Source organism: Oncorhynchus gorbuscha, linkage group LG07 (genome assembly GCF_021184085.1).
Source record: "Oncorhynchus gorbuscha isolate QuinsamMale2020 ecotype Even-year linkage group LG07, OgorEven_v1.0, whole genome shotgun sequence".
In the NCBI taxonomy this organism is placed as follows: domain Eukaryota; kingdom Metazoa; phylum Chordata; class Actinopteri; order Salmoniformes; family Salmonidae; genus Oncorhynchus; species Oncorhynchus gorbuscha.
In genome coordinates, this window is record NC_060179.1 from 33894826 (window position 1) to 33914616 (window position 19791).

At 42.8% G+C, this 19791-nt stretch overlaps 1 protein-coding gene across 1 annotated transcript; it reads left to right on the forward strand.

Annotated features, from left to right (window-relative positions):
- The first annotated feature begins 7945 nt into the window (after nt 1-7945).
- On the forward strand, nt 7946-17848 carry nrn1a (neuritin 1a). Its single transcript, XM_046355107.1, has 3 exons — nt 7946-8181; nt 15032-15176; nt 16365-17848. The coding sequence occupies exons 1-3, from the start codon at nt 8127-8129 to the stop codon at nt 16591-16593; spliced, it is 429 nt and encodes a 142-aa protein (XP_046211063.1). The 5' UTR covers nt 7946-8126; the 3' UTR covers nt 16594-17848.
- The last annotated feature ends 1943 nt before the right edge of the window (nt 17849-19791 follow it).

Genomic DNA, 19791 nt, shown 5'->3' on the forward strand with positions numbered 1-19791 from the left:
GGTGCGTGTAGAGGAATAGACCAAAATGTCATCGATATAAACCACCACACCCTGCCCTTGCAAGTCCCTGAGAATCTCGTTTACAAAAGATTGGAAGACTGCTGGAGCATTCTTCAACCCGTTCGGCATGACGAGGTACTCATAATGGCCGGATGAGGTACTAAACGCTGTCTTCCACTCATCTCCCTCCCAGATATGCACCAAGTTATACGAGCACCTGAGATCCAGTTTTGTGAAAAGCGTGCTCCGTGAAATGACTCAATCGCCATGGCAATGAGAGGTAGCAGGTAACTGTACCCCACCGTGATGGAATTTAGACCTATATAGTCAATTCATGGTCGCAACCCTCCCTCCTTTTTCTTCACAAAAAAGAAACTCGAGGAGGCAGGTGATATGGAGAGCTGAATGTACCCCTGCCCCAGAGATTCAGATATGTATGTCTCCATAGCCACCCACTGTCTCCTCCTGTTGCAGGGGATACACGTGACTCCTGGGGAGGGCAGCGTCTACCAGGAGATTTATCGCACAATCCCCTTGTCGATGAGGTGGTAATTGGGTCGGCATATTCTGAGGGAATGAGCACGGTGGAGATTTGGTCTGGACTCTCAACCTTCGTAGCACCGATGGAAACACCTACACACCTGCCTGAGCACTCTTCTGACCACCCCTTTTGAACCGTGGTTGGAGTCAACTGTACGGTTGCCAGGTATAATTCCATCTGGAGTAAGAACCTCTGGCACCCGGCCGCCGTTCCATGAGTCGAATCCCACTGTACCCAGGCAATGAAGGAGAGGGTTGTGGTACTGTTTGGGGTGTGGCTGATGGAGGTGTGGGAAGGCCACCTCTCTCCCATCTTTCCATCATCACCATTACCTGATCTATCACGGTCCCCGGCCGGTGTAACACTGCCGTGTGGTGTTGAACGCGCTCGTCCATAGATACTGGGCGCGCTACTACTCCTGCTGACTCCATCAAAGTGGTGCGAGATTCTGTGATAATGTTGCCTCTAGGTGGTAGGTGTAGGAGTCAGGCGCAGGAGAGCAAGGATGTCTGAGAAGCGTGTTTTAATAAGAAAATCCATCAACACAGGAATGGCACAATCGAAAAAGGTACAACGCCCTCGACAACAGAGAACCCCGTACAAACGCACGGAGGAACAAACAAAGTATCGACAATCACACTCTTAAATTTAGGCAGGCAACAGGGTACACAGAAATGAACTCAAATGAAACCAGGTGTGAAAAGACAAAATAAACAGAAAAGGAAAAAGGGATCGTGATGGCTAGTAGACCTGCGATGCCGACCGTACAGGGAGAGGGAGCCACTTTCGCTAGAAGTCGTGACACACAGGGTGTCAAATTTAAGAATACCTTACTAAAAAAATTGCATTTGTTTTACTCATGTGAATGTAGTACTGCTCACTTCAGCTATTTAAGTTGCTTAATTTTTTTAGATAATCGGTTTCCTCAAAATATTTGAATAGCCAGAACTTATCTGGTTTTACAGTGTACCCATGATGCAACTATGTTTGGTTAGATTTATTGCATTTTTCTTCATGTTTTCTCACTCATTAGCTAGGTTTCCATCTAATTGGCAACAGATTTTCATGTGAATATTTTAAATCTGCATTAAAAAAATATGTGCATTTTGCCACAAAGATGTGTTTCCATCAAACTGAATTATTGCAGATAAAAGGCTGTGTGTGATGATGTAGTGCACATGACAATTGCTTTTGTGGTTCAATTCCCAATACAATTTAAATGTGTTTCCATTTTCAACTCTACTGGTTTTGTCACAAAAAAGGTTGCGTTATACAGCGAATGTGCCCACTCTACTTGCCGATACAGTGCAAGTATAGCCTACTACATGATGAGAGTGCGATTATTTTTATTTGTCAAACAGAAGCCAAGACTCGATCATCATGTTACCAGAAAAAGACCCTCGAAATGAATTGGAAAGGAGCGTCAAGCTCAATACCATGCACTTTCACCAGCCTTTGAAATTCATCATAACTTATTTCATATGTAGCCTAATAAACTGCATGCTTTCCCGAGTCGTAGTGGGACAACACAACACATTGCGTGACTCCGTGTTTACTTCGATATGATGGTTATTATATCAATATTTGTTTCCATCAGGCTTGTCCTGAATTTTAAAGTTTCTATTGAAAGCTGGTTAGGGGCATCACCTGCTCTCCTCCTGCCTCTTCTCTAGCTTCTCTCTCCCTCCTGACACCAGAGAGGTCATTTCAGGGCACTCTCTTAGTCTGTCTGTTTGCCTGCAGTCTAGAAAGGAAAACTCCACTCCTGCCGCAAGAGCAGGTTTTTATATCCGGTCTGATCCCACCATATTTATTGAAAGGATTCTCTGGGCTTGTCACCATCCGGCCTAGCTCAAGCCTACACATCACTCCTGAAATCTAGATATACATTGGTTAAGACATAGACAATATGGGTTTAGATCAGCAGGAGGTTTTAGTCTAATCAGCATCTTATTCCTCAAATCTTTGTTTGATGTGCACTGCGTAACATAAACGTGAACAATATTTAATGAATGAGGTGTGTTCCATGACATTATCACGTGCAAAGAGCACTTCATTCAGTAGTGCTCTAGCTATAGGCCTATCTAGCCTTCCATTGTTTTTGAGATTGTTTCTGTTTTTATTATTTAAAGGTAAAAAGTTACAATTCTTTCATCATTCATTAAAACATTTGAGATAATAAACAATTGAAACAATAAGCAAACAATTTAAATTAGGCAAACCAAATGGTCATCTAGTCAAAGAAAAGCTCAAACAAAGCAATCAATTAAACAGCAAAGAATCAGGAAAATCAGTTTGTCAGTCAGCCAATTTGTCTGTCTTTGTGTTGGGGGAGGGGACATTTTCTGGACTGGCAGTTTCTGGTTGGAGGTGGCAGTTGTGGTTAGTCAGTGCTGTGTCCAGTGTTGTTGCTGGTGTTGTGGCTGGGAGAAAACTGGGTTGGTGCTGATGCTGGGACCAGGGCTGAAAACTGGGGACCGGGAGAAAAAAAGGAACTGGGTACCGCGAACTGGGAACTGGGGCTGATGCATGTGCTGGGTTGGGATCTGGATCTGTAGATGGGAGGAATGACAACCTGAGGAGCAAGCAGACACACAAGGGAGCCCAGGACCCAGAGGTCAGTGATGGTACTCCCCTGTGGCTTGATCGCTCCGGGCGTAGGTCTAAATCTTTGGTCCTTCCTCCACGCCTCTTCTGGTGTGATGAATGGTCCGTGGTTTTGGTCTGGTTCTGGTTCTGTGAAAGGAATAGGTATACAGGGAGGAAGGAGGAGAGGGATGGAGAGAGAGAAAGGGGTGGGGGAGGGTATGTCCGTCGGCCTGGGCTGGTGCTGGAGGAGGAGCGTTGCGGCAGCAAGGCTGGCCGCAGGAGGCTGGAGGAGAGGGAACAAACACGGCCCAGATCCACCTGGCCATGGAGCATTCAAAAACCATTGGTAAGTGTGTTCAGTGTTGAGTGCATCCGTGGGGGGCAGTTCTCTGTACGTACTGTACCTTGTGCTCTCTATGGATGGATTCCCTAGTGGGGAGGCAACCTTGCACAGCCATCTGAAGAAAGTATTTATGTTCAGAGTGTGTCAGGGTCATGATGATGGTTTATTAGGGGTCCAGATCCGGGTTTGATAATCCGGCTGTTTCTGGGACGTCTTGGGTGGTTACAGGAGTGGGGTACTTTCTGGGACATCTTGGGTGGTGGATTGGGTGGTTGACTTTGCTGTCCTTATGCCATTTTGCCACAATTTTGGAAGTATGCTTGGGGTCATTGTCCATTTGGAAGACCCATTTGCGACCAGGCTTTAACTGACTGATGTCTTGAGATGTTGTTTCAATATATCCACATAATTTTCCGTCCTCATGATGCCATCTTTTGTGAAGTGCACCAGTCCCTCCTGCAGCAAAGCACCTCTACAACATGATGCTGCCACCTCCGTGCTTCACGGTTGGGAAGGTGTTCTTCGGCTTGCAAGCGTCCCCCTTTTTCCTCCAAACATAACAATGGTCATTATGGCCAAACAGTTCTATTTTTGTTTCATCAGACCAGAGGACATTTCTCCAAAAAGTACGATCTTTGTCCCCATGTGCAGTTGCAAACCGTAGTCTAGCTTTGTTATGGCGGTTTTGGAGCAGTGGCTTCTTCCTTGCTGAGCGGCCTTTCAGGTTATGTCGATATAGGACTTGTTTTACTGTGGATATAGATACTTTTATACCCGTTTCCTCCACAGCATCTTCACAAGGTCCTTTGCTGTTCTTCTTGGATTGATTTGCACTTTTCACACCAAAGTACGTTCATCTCTAGGAGACAGAACGCGTCTCCTTCCTGAGCGGTATGACGGCTGTGTGGTCCCATGGTCTTTATACTTGCGTACTATTGTTTGTACAGATGAACGTGGGACCTTAAGGTATTTGGAAATTGCTCCCAAAGATGAACCAGACATGTGGAGGTCTACAAATTTTTTTCTGAGGTCTTGGCTGATTTCTTTAGATTTTGCCATGATGTCAAGCAAAGAGGCACTGAGTTTGAACGCATGCCTTGAAATACATCCACAGGTACATCTCCAATTGACTCAAATTATGTCAATTAGCCTATCAGATGCTTCTAAAGCCATGACATAATTTTCTGGAATTTTCCAAGCTGTTAAAAGGCACAGCCAATTTAGTGTATGTAAACTTCTGACCCATGAATTGTGATACAGTGAATTATAAGTGAAATAATCTGTCTGTAAACAATTGATGGAAGAATTACTTGTGTCATGCACAGAGTAGATGTCCTAATCGACTTGCCAAAACTATAGTTTGTTAACAATAAATGTGTGGAGTGGTTGAAAAACCAGTTTTAATAACTCCAACCTAAGTGTATGTAAACTTCTGACTTCAGCTGTACATGTAGGTAGAGTTATTAAAGTGACTTATTCATAGATAATAACAGAGAGTAGCAGCAGCGTAAAAGGAGGGAAGGGGCAATGCAAATAGTCTCGGTAGCCATTTGATTAGATGTTCAGGAGTCTTATGACTTTGGGGTAGAAGCTATTAAGAAGCCTCTTGGACCTAGACTTGGCGCTCCGGTACTGCTTGCCGTGTGGTAGCAGAGAGAACAAACAGTCTATGACAAGAGTGTCTGGAGTCTTTGACAATTTTTTTAGGGCCTTCCTTTTGTTTACGTTGGTGTGTGTGTGTGTGTGTGTGTGTGTGTGTGTGTGTGTGTGTGTGTGTGTGTGTGTGTGTGTGTGTGTGTGTGTGTGTGTGTGTGTGTGTGTGTGTGTGTGTGTGTGTGTGTGTGTGTGTGTGTGTGTCAATGACAGTTCTACTGTAACTGTAGAAACAACTATCCACCACCAGAGGGCGACTAGATATCAGTTTATCAATGAGAAAGAGTGATTCTCTACTACAGTAGCCTTACATACATACATACACCTCTCATTGAGGAATGCACCTGATGATGACGTCAACTAAGCTACTTAGTAATCTTTTGATGATCATTCTAGAATATATCGTTATCAGACAGCTGCAACAAGAGACTCTGAAGACCCGTAGAGAGCTAGTTCATCAGACTACACTGATATTCCTGTGTCCATTTGCTTATAATATTTTGCACAATAATGGATAAATCGGACTATACGCTATAAATGTATCCGATGCTGTTAATATAACGACTAGGTATATGCTAGGTTATTTGATAAACTGCGAGGCTTATTTAGGTCAAGTTCAAGAAGCATACACTATATCTCATTAAAACAGTCTAGGTTATGCACATGGCAAACCTTTTAGAAAAGGTCCGGGAGGGTGACTGTCTTCAGGGCTCCCCACAATATTACCGTTTCTAGACCTTCACTAAAAGCTCATTTCAGCGCGGTCTCCATACTAAATGAACTGTCGGTGGACCCAATTAGCCTACTCAGCAAAGACTGAGGGAGCTCGACGTCCGCAGTCCGTAGTTCTCACTGCATGGGGATTCTCCTTCAGCAAGCCGCCTGCGGGGAACTTTTTAGTATTCTGGTGGGTGCACCGGGTCTGGCACGAAAAAAGTGAAACTCATTGGCTCGTTACAAATTCCGCTGACGTCAGTGAGGAAGAGAGCAGAATTTTCCCTCCCTCTTCTTTTATAATAGCGGTATAGCGTCACTCATTATGGATACATTTGTATGACTTCCTCACAATCACATGCGCTAGCGCACCTACACAGTGCGCCCTACGCACACGCCCGCGCACACACACACACGGCTCAGCTTCCCATAAGACACCTTGCGACAGACACTGAATCTAAAATGACTGTGTAAGTGGGTTCGTCATTCACATCAGTTTTAATGTCGAGGAAAGGTTTTCCTTTCCTTGTCGGTAGCTAGGTTTCCATCCAATTGGCGACGGATTTCCATGCGAATATAAGAACAAAATCTGCATAAAAACCAAACGCGCATTTTCCCACCATTTGTGTTCCCATCAAATTGACGTGTTGCGGATAAAAGTATGTGCGTGATGAGGTAGTGTACATAAAAATACCCTTTGCAGTAAAATTCCCATGTACCGAATAAAAAATACATCACATTTTAAACTCTACTGATCGTTTTCTCACAAAAAAAAATGTTGTGTTATATGGCGATGTGCCCACTCTGGTATTGTCACTTGCGCTCTAGCCGCAGACACAATGCAGGTAAAGCCTACATGATGAGATTATTATGGACAAAAATATAAGATCATTTGTATTTGTCAAATGACAACCAAGCATCAATAATCATTTCGCCAGAATAAGATATTTATTGGACAGGAGCATCAAGCTCATCACCTTGCACTTTTACCTTTCAAGTTCATCATAACTTCTTTCATCTGTAGCCTAATAAACGGCATGCTTTCTCGACGAGTCATAGTGGAACCACCACCAAACATGTAATCGCGTGACTCAAAGTTTACTTCGATTTAATGGTTATTATATGTCAATAGTTGCGCATAAAAGCGTTTCCACCGACATTTATCGCATAAATAATTTTACTGACAAAAAAATACCATTGTTTTCGTAGACGTTTGGAAGGTTTACCGACACATTTTCTATTTCCATCAGGCATGTCATGGCATGTTTTATCCGACATGTACATTTCTCGCATAAAAAGGTTCGACGGAAACCTGGTTACTTAATGTGAAGAAAACATCTTGCGAATATTTACACTCTGTACCAGCAAGGGCTATCCAATAGGCATTTCAGAATAGCCTACGACTAAACAAATTAGTCAAATGTGAGAGAATATGTAGTTTATCTGGACTTGGATTAAAGTATTTTAACAGCATTCGTTTCCAGAGGTCAGACAGGATAGCGTTGCTGCGTTGATGAATAAAGAATTGCATTCCCATGCAATGAGCTATATCTGTGCTACATCTCATATATGGCTGTCCTAACTCCTCTGCTTTTCCTATCATAGACTGTCGTGAGAAATTAGAGTTTACTTAGCTTAGAATATAATAGCCTAAACGCAAGGTCACCGATTTGACTCTTGGATAATGTATAGCATATAGGCATATGGACACATTTCTAGTAGCATGATAAACAGCGTTTTTTTTGGCAGAAAATATGTATTTTTTGTCCATAGTAAACATATGATGAAATATTATATAAACAAAGTACACCACAAATGTACAAATCAGATAAATATTGGCATATTCGTATTAGTTCTCTGTCGATGGCACAAAGAAAAGGGGGCATTTGGTCACTTCTGAGTCCATAGTCTCATTGTTGCACGTGTGCCCTTGACCCAGATATCACTACAGGTCTTTTAATGACTGTATGTGTAAGGTGTGGGCTAGGGGGAGGAAGGGGGAGTCCAACAGTCACCTCTACGTCAAGCATGCGATGTGGGCGTGAAGCAGAGCGAGAGATTGGGAGAAAGTGAAAAAAAAGAGCCATCACCGCCCTCGCTTTACAAGGGGTGCACCATTTCACTCCTCGTCGCCACACTGTGAGTGTAACAGGCAACCGTAGAAAAAGCAAGAGTCTGTGAATGCTGCTGGAAGTTGATGGCTATGTGTGATGCCCAGACCTCAACATCGTTCTTCCTTCCAAGTTTTTAAGATCTGCATACGCCAATGGTTTTACCACACGTAGAATGGGATTAACTTGGTCCGGCAAATATATCTCACTGTTTCTTGCTGTTCAGTTAGGTGAGTGACTCTTTCACGGTCGATGAATTATTGTTTTATATTTGACTCAACAATGATTAGCGAATTGTTAAGAATGAAAGCTAAACTATTTGCAGGGTGGCATTTAAGGTCATTACTCTTGGACTGGAGGCAGCTCTGCAGATTGGTAATTTTTCAGAATTGAGCTAATTTTGATTTTGCAATTGGCTAATCTATCGGAAATCGCACAGATCTGGCTCCAGGGCAAGATTCATAATGATAAATGTTAACCTGCAAACTATTTGTAATCAACTGTTCGATCGTTTCTTCCAGGAACAAGTCTGTATTTTTTTATTGCAATGAATGCATGAGATTAGTTTATTATCTGGCTATATACAATGGTATGCATGAGCTAATTTCGTCCAAAAATAATAGACACAACAAACCAAAGGCTATGTCACATTTCACGTTTTTTAAAATTCGTTATCAAGGAGATTCTAAACAAACAAAAAAATGATTTTAAACAAAAAATGTATTTACTTTTTAAAATTCTATAAGAATGCACCTGTAATTTCGATTGGAAACGTGTACGGGGACGTTCGCACGAATTGTTATGCAGGTGAAGGAGGACCCAAACGCGACTTAACAGAAACAGAGTTTATTAATGCTCAAAACCGAATAACTGAATTCCTCTAGATAGTAGAGGGGAAAACAACTGGAGAAGCGGCCACAGACTGCAGGTCGCTTCGGGTAGGCGCAGGCCGTAGTCAACTGAGACACCTGCTCACACGCAGCGTCTGAAGAAGGCACAAAACACGACAGGACAGGGTGATACACAATCACGGCAAAAAACACGACAGGACAGGGCGAAACGCAATTACAGCATGGAATACAAAACAAGGAACCGACGGCACAGGAACGGATCACAAAGGAATAAATAGGGACTCTAATCAGGGGAAAGGATCGGGAACAGGTGTGGGAAGACTAAATGATGATTAGGGGAATAGGAACAGCTGGGAGCAGGAACGGAACGATAGAGAGAAGAGAGAGCGAGAGAGTGAGAGAGGGAGGGGAGAGAGAGTGATAGGAGGGAAAGAACCAAATAAGACCAGCAGAGGGAAACGAATAGCATGGGGAGCACAGGGACAAGACATGATAATAAATGACAAACATGACAGTACCCCCACTCACCGAGCGCCTCCTGGCGCTCTCGAGGAGGAACACTGGCAGCAACGGAGGAAATCATAGATCAAACGGTCCAGCACGTCCCGAGAAAGAACCCCACTCCTCTCCTCAGGACCGTAACGAAAACGATAAAAAGGGAAACTAGGGTACTACTCTAAAAAAAAAATGAGAACTAGGGACAGACTGAGACACAGCAAGGGCAGGGACAAGAACAGGAGAGATGCGATGGCAGGGAACAGACTGAGACCCAGCAAGACCAGGAGCAGAAGCAGAAAAAAATTACCAGATCTGCGCGCAGTCTGAACACGCAGCCACGAAACGGCGCGTGTCACGCTCCTGAGTCGGCCACCAAAAGCGCTGAATAGACGCAAGAGTGCCTCGAACACCGGGATGACCAGCTAACTTGGCAGAGTGAGCCCACTGAAGAACAGCCAGACGAGTGGAAACAGGAACGAAAAGGAGGTTACTAGGACAAGCGCGCGGCGACGCAGTGTGCGTGAGTGCTTGCTTAACCTGTCTTTCAATTCCCCAGACTGTCAACCCGACAACACGCCCATAAGGAAGAATCCCCTCGAGATCAGTAGAAGCCACAGAAGAACTAAACAGACGGGATAAGGCATCAGGCTTGGTGTTCTTGCTACCCGGACGGTAAGAAATCACAAACTGAGGTTCTTATGGTCTTTTAAGTTCGTTATCAATGAGAAAAATAAGCGCAAGGATCAGACTGGAAGCGCTGGGATAGAATGGCTCCCACGCCTACCTCTGAAGCGTCAACCTCGACAATAAATTGTCTAGTGACGTCAGGAGTAACGAGGATAGGAGCGGACGTAAAACGTTCTTTTAGAAGATCAAAAGCTCCCTGCGGAACCGGACCACTTAAAACACGTCTTGACAGAAGTAAGAGCTGTGAGAGGGGCAGCAACTTGACCTACGAATGAAACGCCGAAGCAGTTCGACACGTGACCTTGGAACGGGCCAATCACTGACAGCTTGGATAGCGGAATCCATCTGAATGCCTTCAGCGGAAATAACGGAACCGAGAAAAGTAACGGAGGAGACATGAAAAGAGCACTTCTCAGCCTTTACGTAGAGACAAAACGTGCTGAACATGAATCTTTTTAAAACAGAAAAAACTTAGAAATGCAGAACCCCTGACAAAATGCCTTGTTAAGTACCTGGCGACAGAGTCTAGGTTAAAACACGGAGGGAATAACAAAAAAAGAACCCCTAGGATGACCCCCGGCCGGAGAAGAAGAAGGCACTATGGTAGATCTGTGAGATTTTCAAGCCTGTCTAACGTTGGAGCAGAAGGATTTAAACGCCGCACTCGTCCCCCTCTCTGATGAACGAGATTTTACAAGGTCAACACCTGGCTCCTGCAGAATCTCGGCTGATGAGGAGGAAGCGGATAACGTTGTTATGTCATTTGGAAACGTACCGGCGCAAGAGACACAGACAAATATTCCTCGAGAGCCTTACGTTCGGGAGCCGACAGAGAGTATAGTATTCCTCCGGCACTCCTGGAGGTTCCTCCTGAGAAGTAGGGAGAGCGGGAGGGATGGCAGACATTAAACAACGTTCCAGGATAGGATAGAATTACTAGACCAATTAATAGAAGGATTATGACATACTAGCCAGGGATGACCCAAAACAACAGGTGTAAACGGTGAACGGAAAATCAAAAAGAAATAGTCTCACTGTGGTTACCAGATACTGTGAGAGTTAAAGGTAGTGTCTCAAATTTGATACTGGGAAGATGACTACCATCTAAGGCAAACATGGGCGTGTCTAACGGTCTGAAAGGAATGTTATGTTTCGAACCCATGCTTCGTCCATGAAACAACCCTCAGCCCCAGAGTCAATCAAGGCAGAACCGGTCCAGCGTAGATGGACCGACATAGTAGTACAAGATCTAGATGAAGAGGACTGAGTAGTAGCGCTCACCAGTAGCCCTCCGCTTACTGATGGGCTCTGGCCTCTTACTGGACATGAATTAACAAAATGTCCAGCAACTCCGCAATAGAGGCACAGGCGGTTGGTGATCCTCCGTTCCCTCTCCTTATTCGAGATGCGAATCCCTCCCAGCTGCATGGGCTCAGTCTTGCGGAGCAGGGAAACACCGTTGATGCGAGCTCTCTTCCACGAGCCCGGTGACGAAGATCTACCCGTCGTTCTATGCGGATGGCGAGAGCAATTCCACATCTGAAGGAACCTCCCGGGAGAGAATCTCATCCTTAACCGCTGCGTGGAGTCCCTCCAGAAAACGAAAGCGCTGGCTCGTTCCACTCACTAGAGACAGCAAGAGTGCGAAACTCAATGGAATAATCCGTTATGGACCGTTCACCTTGGCATAAGGAAGCCAGGGCCCTAGAAGCCTCCTCACCAAAAACTGAACGGTCAAAAACCCGAATCCTCTCCTCTTTAAAGTTCTGGAATCTGTTAGAGCAATCAGCCCTTGCCTCCCAGATAGCTGTGCCCCATTCTCGAGCCCGGCCAGTAAGGAGTGAAATGAAGCAACCCGAGCTCTCTCTCTAGAGTATGTGGGGTTGGAGAGAGAACACAATCTCACACTGCGTGAGAAAGGAGCGGCACTCAGTGGGCTGCCCGGAGTAGCAAGGTGGGTTATTAAAGTAACAGGTGGCACGAGACGTAGACTCTGGAACTGTCCAGAGAGGTCGGAAACCTGAGCGGCCAGGTTCTCCACGGAATGTCTGCCGAGCATTTACCCAAACGCGACTTAACAGAAACAGAGTTTATTAATGCTCAAAACCTAACTGAATTCCTCTAGATAGTAGAGGGGAAAAAAACAACTGGAAAGCGGCAACAGACTGCAGGTCCCTACGGGTGGCGCAGGACCGTCCCTTCTTCTTAACAAAAACCAACAGGAGAAACACCATGGAATATGAGCTCATTCGCTGGGTCCATTCCTTGATCGGTTCCTTCTGTTATGCAGGTAACTTCGAGTTTATTAAGCGAATAACTGAATTCCTCTAGATAGTAGAGGGGAAAAACTGGAGAAGGCCACAGACTGCACGGGTAGGCGCAGGCCGTAGTCAACTGAGACACCTGCTCACACGCAGCGTCTGAAGAAGGCACAAAACACGACAGGACAGGGTGATACACAATCACGGCAAAAACACGACAGGACAGGGCGAAACGCAATTACAGCATGGAATACAAAACAAGGAACCGACGGCACAGGAACGGATCACAAAGGAATAAATAGGGACTCTAATCAGGGGAAAATCGGGAACAGGTGTGGGAAGACTAAATGTGATTAGGGAATAGGAACAGCTTTGCGAGAGAGTGAGAGAGGGAGGGGGAGAGAGAGGGATAGGAGGGAAAGAACCAAATAAGACCAGCAGAGGGAAACGAATAGCATGGGGAGCACAGGGACAAGACATGATAATAAATGACAAACATGACACGAATAGGCCAGTGTTTCGTTTGCATTGCATAACGCAAACGCTGCCGATGTAAGACAACTGCTCCTCAGAATCCTGTAGTGGCAAGGGATTGATAAATAATTCAGCAGCTGAGCCATTGTGAAAAAAGACTAAACATAAATGCTTTGACTTGACATGCTTTGTGAATGAAAATTTGAACTAAAAGACACGCAACATCTAAAGACAAGCTCTTTCGAAATATGAGTGCCGAGCATGTGCATCGTTTATTTTTTGTAACGAAATACATTGAGTATAGGTTAACGATATGATAATTGTCTAATGTCAAATAGGATTTAGATCATTTTTCATTAACGAATATGACTATTAGACTATATTTGGTCTACGAAAATAAAATGTCTTTAAAAATGTAGTTTATTTTGATGAAGGCGCTTTCTATTCAGCAAAATAATGTAGGCGACTATAGAGAGAAAACAACTATATATATGGGGCTATTTGGCCTAATCCATTTGGAGGATATATTTCGATTATAGCTATGGTGTCACGTTGTCCGGTAAAAATGTAGGCTAGCCATATCAATGTATTGCAGCGCTTATTTGAGATGTGGTATCGCTAACATTTAACATTAGCCTACGAAACGAGAACGTAATAGGCTATGGATAGTCGTTTTTATCATTTGGATATTAGGTGTTTTGTCTTTGACTGGGTCGTCCGCAGAGTTGGTCATTCTGAGGGTTTATTCTATGTTTATGTGCCGTGTACATTTTCTGCGGGTTAACTCTGCTTTAGCTATATCTTTAGTGTGGGTGTGACTGTTAGTAGTATTCAGGCTACTGTAGCTATATAGCTATCTATTGGAGCTGAAAGCTGAGGTAGCCTATATGATACATGTGAGAAACACGTGTGATAGATTCTCTAGGCAATGTCTTAATTTCACACATTTAGCAGAAATGGTCCTTTAAATGAAAATGGGATAGAGGGCATAGTCATTTCAACCCTGTTATTGCACGTGTAAAAATAATTAGGATACCACATTTTACAAGAGATTTTTCAAACAGGGTCTGTGCCAAGTGAGAGCGGCACACGTTGAAGTAATATATGGGGGCTATGTGTAATTTTACAATGCAAGTGCGATAATATCATCTCGCGAGTTGCTCCTTTGTAAAAATCCCTGCAAAAATAATTTGCAATCCGCTTGCTCGAGACGCAGTAACATTCATGAATTACTTGACCTTGTCAGAATCTATTACACATCTCCGCATAGCATATTTGGTGTCATTGGATTGCTTGTGGGCAACATCTTGATTCGATAGGGCATGATGGCAATGACAATAGCCTCACATTTTTTTACAACGCAAATTAACGAATGATGCCTGTATTATGAACACATCACCCAGACCTAAATACCCATAACCGAGGTGGTTAATATTTGCTCCCAATACTAGGCTATTCCAGGCTACACTGATGAATTTAAATGAAACAAGTCCATCGCTGTCGTTACCTTATTATTTATTGATAAATAGCCTAACCGTGTAGCCTTCACGGTGCATTATTCTGCAACCAATCGACATGGGACAACATTTTAACAAATGATCAATCGAGCGAATCTTTTGCTTAACGAACCAGAGATGCTTGGTGCGTCCCACCATTGACAACCTCAAAATTGAGCACGAGGGGGTCAAACGGGTTGGATTTAAGGCGTGGACGTTTAGCAACAAACCCTGTCATTTTCTCTGTTCAACAAATTATAAACGGAGAACGCCCCTAATATGGTTGAATAAGCACAGACACAAATATTACTACAATTTACTATAGCGTACCACAACACCCCCCCCCCACACACACACTCACTCACAAAAGCCATGCAGTGAGAAACACACCCCCTTTTCCATCTCGGTGGTGCATTACCTCATCCTCCTTTGTCGCTGTTGCACACATTTTCTGGGCTGGGATCACACAATGCCTTCTCCAAACAGATTGTATGATCAAATGCAGATGTACATTTGTTGGATATGTTAAAACTAGCATTATATTAGGCGAACATGTTTTGACATTTCTTGACAATTACGTTATAGGGTTAAGTTTAAAACATTCCCATTTAAACTACCCAAAAGGCTAAATTAAGAAAATACATGAATGAATGGACAAACTGGATCAAATGAAAACGAATCACCATAAAAATCAACTATTAACTTACCCTGTCATTATAAGGTCATTATAAGACATATGCTATCGAATGTTGGAATGAAAAAAAAAACACATTATCCTAAAAAAATAATAAATCCATTCCCCCCCAATTCCAGCTTATTTGCTACAGGCGGTGAGAGCGACAGGGAAATGTGATACAGTATTCAAAGGGTTCTCCAACTGCTTGCTGAAACTCGGGGATAATATGGCCAACTATCCACAGGAGCTGGACGAGAAGGAAAATCTGCAGACCATCTGCATGTAAGTTGAATTCATTTTTTTAAGGGGGCGGGGTCATGCAGAATTGTATCAAATCCAAAAAGGGTCAGGCGCACTGAACCCCATATACCAAACCGGTTGGTGCCAGATGGCAGTAGAGCCCCCAGTTTAAATCGACAGCTCCATCATGAAAATCGCAGGCAGCAGGAGCACGTTAATAGGCTAGGCTACCCCCCCCCCCCCCCCCCCTGTTCGCACTTCACTCCATAATTGCAATGAGATATACTATCGACGTGGCGTGGGGTTGAGGGGGTCAATATCAACAGCCTCGATTAGATTAGATACAGAGTCAGGATCAGGGGGAGCCACGCGCCACTGGGTGTCTCAATATGAATAAAACAATTAAGCAGTGGCTCCTTTAAAATGTATAGCCTTTGTGTGAATGGGATATTATAGCCACTGTTCTCACTATGTTAATGCCACTGTGCATGTGATTGGACGTTGGGGATGTGAGAATGAGGGATGGACGAGCATTCGTGCAGATGACTTTGGCTAGCTAGTTGATGCAAGACAGGCTGGTTGCATGAGTGTGTGTGTGTGCGTGCGTGCGTGCGTGTGAGAGAGAGAGACAACCCAGATTGATTTATTTTCCCTTTTGTACTTTAACTATTTGCACATCGCGACAACACTGTCTATGGACATAATATGACATTTGAAATGTCTTTGTTCTTTTGGAACTTGTGTGAGTGTAATATTTGTTTATATTGTTTATTTCACTTTTGCATATCCATTTCACTTGATTTGGCAATGTAAACACATGTTTCCCATGCCAATAAAGCCCCTTGAATAGAATTGAGAGAGAAGAGAGAAATTGAAAAAGGGAGCGGTTAGATACAATCACGTGACTTTAGGGAATCTTTCTCAGAGTGTGTAGTTTACAACAAACGTGGTTTTCGTTTAGCCTTCAAGGGAGATGCTAATACTAGACTATGCTATTCGACCGACTATAGGTTATAATACAAAAATAGAATCGGATTCTTCTTCTTATTATTAGGCATTTATTGGTGGAATTATTTTTGGCCTTCTAATATTATTACAACTGTGTTGAAAGCAAACTCTTAGGCTATTCGAATATAGCACAGACAACCAATAAGGAGAGAAAACAAGCTGTCAACAGTAGGCTAACATAACGTAAAGCATTTCTTAATTGCATTTACATTTGATTTGCAGATATTGGGATGACTTCCACTCATGTGCGACCACTGCGCTGGCGGATTGCCAAGAGGGAGCAACAGACCTATGGGAGAAGCTCAAAAAGGAGTCCAGAAACTTGGAGTTCCGAGGGAGCTTGTTTGAACTCTGTGGTGGGGGGAACGGGGCCTCCAAATCCACAGTTCCTTTTGGTCTCACGATGATTCTAACGGCACTTTCAGCCTTAGTGACTTGGCTTGCGTTTTAGCAGAAAGGAAAAAAAAAAAAAAAAAGCGGGGAAAAAAATACAAAGAAGAAAAAAAGAAAACGAGTGCTAGCTATCCACACACAACAAATACACAACAAAAGACGTTTGAATTCATCTACACCCAAAATGGATTTATAGGCTACTTCATCCGGAGAAGGCGACCTGATTTTGCAAGAGACATTGGCAGGCCGTCTTCTGGGACTGCTCCACCATATTTGTCTGACCTGGGGTCAACTACATTAAATATTTAGCAGGTGTTGAGTTGGAATGATAATACAATTTTGATGGATCCTTGCCCGCATACAATCGTGGAATGGCATAGTATTAACGTCGACAAATGAATTATTTATATTAGTAGCCTTAGACTAGACATCCCTGTTGTTTCAGGTGATTGCAGATTGCAAGCTGCTCATACTCTGTAGGCTAATGCGAGACACGCTTACCTCAACGAAATCAACAACAGAAAGGCAATTTGCTCCAGGTCGGTCTCCTATACTCACCATTTAGATATTTTATTTTATTTGCCAAATTTATAATGTCGAGCCAAGTATAAATCGAAAAGGTTGTTTGAGGATCTGATATTTCTACTTTCATATGATGTCTATAACCATCACCCTAGGAAAAAAAGAAATATAAATAGCATAGTAATAAGAATGAAAAAAGAGATCTCAGGAATGACTACAGGCATTCAATGATACATTTTGATGGTTGGTTATTACGTAAAAATGATGGCAATACGATGACTTAAACTTGGCCAATGTAGCGAACGAAAACAATGGCTGAAGAGTGATATGACTGTTGCCATTCTATGTTAGCACATTACCATCCATTTATGAAGAAATATAGGCTACCCCTAGGCCTAGGGTATAACCTACATGAAACCATACATCCCAAAAGAACAGTAGCACGAGAATACTCAGAATGCGAAATCAATCGCTGGATGAAGCGACATTTTGCTAGCTTTTATTGATGTTGCCAAGGCATAGACCCGGTTTCACTGCCTTCAAAAATATGTGTATTTTGTTTGTTTGTTTGTTTGTTTGTTTGTTTTGGGGATGTTGCATATAATACCTGACTATTCCAAATCATTTAAGTAAATAAGAGACTATGTATATCAAATTAATTTTGAAAAGATGATAAGAGTCTACTTTATCCCAAACAGTTTAAAAAACAGATTGATTATTATCCAGGTATATAAAAAAACAGATTGCTAAAATTATGAAGAATATTAAATAAAACAGTTCATGTTTGAAAATAAGTGTGTGCTTCTATTCTTAGTTATGCTCAAAAATGTATACATTGGTGGTGTGTAAACGGCATAGCTGATGATGACAGGTGTCTTTGGGTGTTGGGTCCATTCATTGCTTTGAAGCAATCATTTAAGATTCACACACACACACACACTCACACACACACACACACTCACACACACACACACACACACACACACACACACACACACACACACACACACACACACACACACACACACACACACACACACACACACACACACACACACACACACACACACACACACACACACACACACACACACACACACACACACACACACACTTTTTGCATTATTAATAAGAAAGGGTCAGCCCTGCAAGAACTACAGCTTCGAGTATTGATTTGGGGAGGGGAGACACATCAACCGACCAACTTTTGCTGTTTGTCTATCTGAGCAAAAGCGTTAAAACTGAAAGTGACTTAGCTAATGTGGGTTGGAAAAATAGCAACATTGAAACAGGCTACAGTATTTCGAATAAAAAAATCCTTCTGTCTCTCTCCGAAAAGCATCTTAATACACGGGTCCATTGCCGTGCAAAATATTACATGGAATCGAGAATAGGAGTGGCAGGTGACAGGTTTTTGCGTGGCATGAGCCCTAGTGTTAAAACAACACATTTAGCACGTGATTTTTTAAATATTGAGGCCTATATGTTAAAAAGTTGTAAAGCAATATGAAACATTCATTGGTAAAGCAAATAGGCTAAAAACATTGTTTGACGAATATTGCTTACATATAATCAGAATCGGATTTGTATTTCCTGTCCCAAACGGAATACAGATTCGACTTCAAAAGCGTGCTCCTGCATTAATATGGATACGTTTAATGAATGACCATCTCTCTTTCCAAGAAGGGAGATAAGCGTACAATCTGGCTCTATTTTCTATTTGTTTTCTTTAAATAATTTTTCATTTGCGCAAAAGGATGACATTGCATACAGCCTTTGTTGGTTTGATTTTCTTATGGGTAGGGCCTATAACGTCAAGCCTATTACGTCATACGCAATCTCTCTCGAAATACTATAGTCTGCTTAATTTCGTCTCCATATTTTCTACTGGATAATAGCGTAATAACAAAACCACAAGCTCAAACAGAAACATTTGAGCGGCTGTTATCGCCTCGGCGAGGTATATTCCTGAAATCCTCATGCATTCTATTCCGGAGCTTCTCCCTAGTTCTATTCAAGCTCACCGTTGTTAACGAAGCACCGCCTGTTATAGCCTATAAAGAGGCAAATGTTATGAAATGAGTAGTAGCCTAATACATATATTACTATAATGACGAAACCCCTATATCAGTAAAATTTAAATACTGCATAAAAATAGCTTCATATATTTCTTCAAACGACGCACGATACAATATTTGGTTAAAATTAAAAGTTGTATATTTCTTTTTGCATATTTAGGCTTATGCGTTGAAGAATTGAAGCAGGCTGAGTCACCATGGCAGGTGTTCGTTATTAAAGCATGACAGAAAATTAGACTATATCGAGCTTCTTCTTAATTCAAACTAGTCACTGATGAAAAACAACACATATTCACATTTTATTGTCTTACATGGCACATGCTTACTACATACACTATGTAAAGTATACAAAAGTACACCCGTTACTGACGGGTATACAATCGAGCACACAGCCATGTAATCTCCATAGACAAACATTGGCAGTAGTATAGCCTTACTGAAGAGCTTAGTGACTTTAAACGTGGCACCGTCACATGATGCCACCTTTCCAACAAATCTGTTTGACAAATATCTGCCCTACTTGAGCTGCTCTGGTCAACTGTAAGTGCTTTTATTGCGAAGTGGAAACGTCTAGGAGCAATAACGGCTCAACTGCGAAGTGGTAGGCCCCACAGAACAGGACCACTGAGTGCTGAGGGGCGTAGCATGTAAAAATC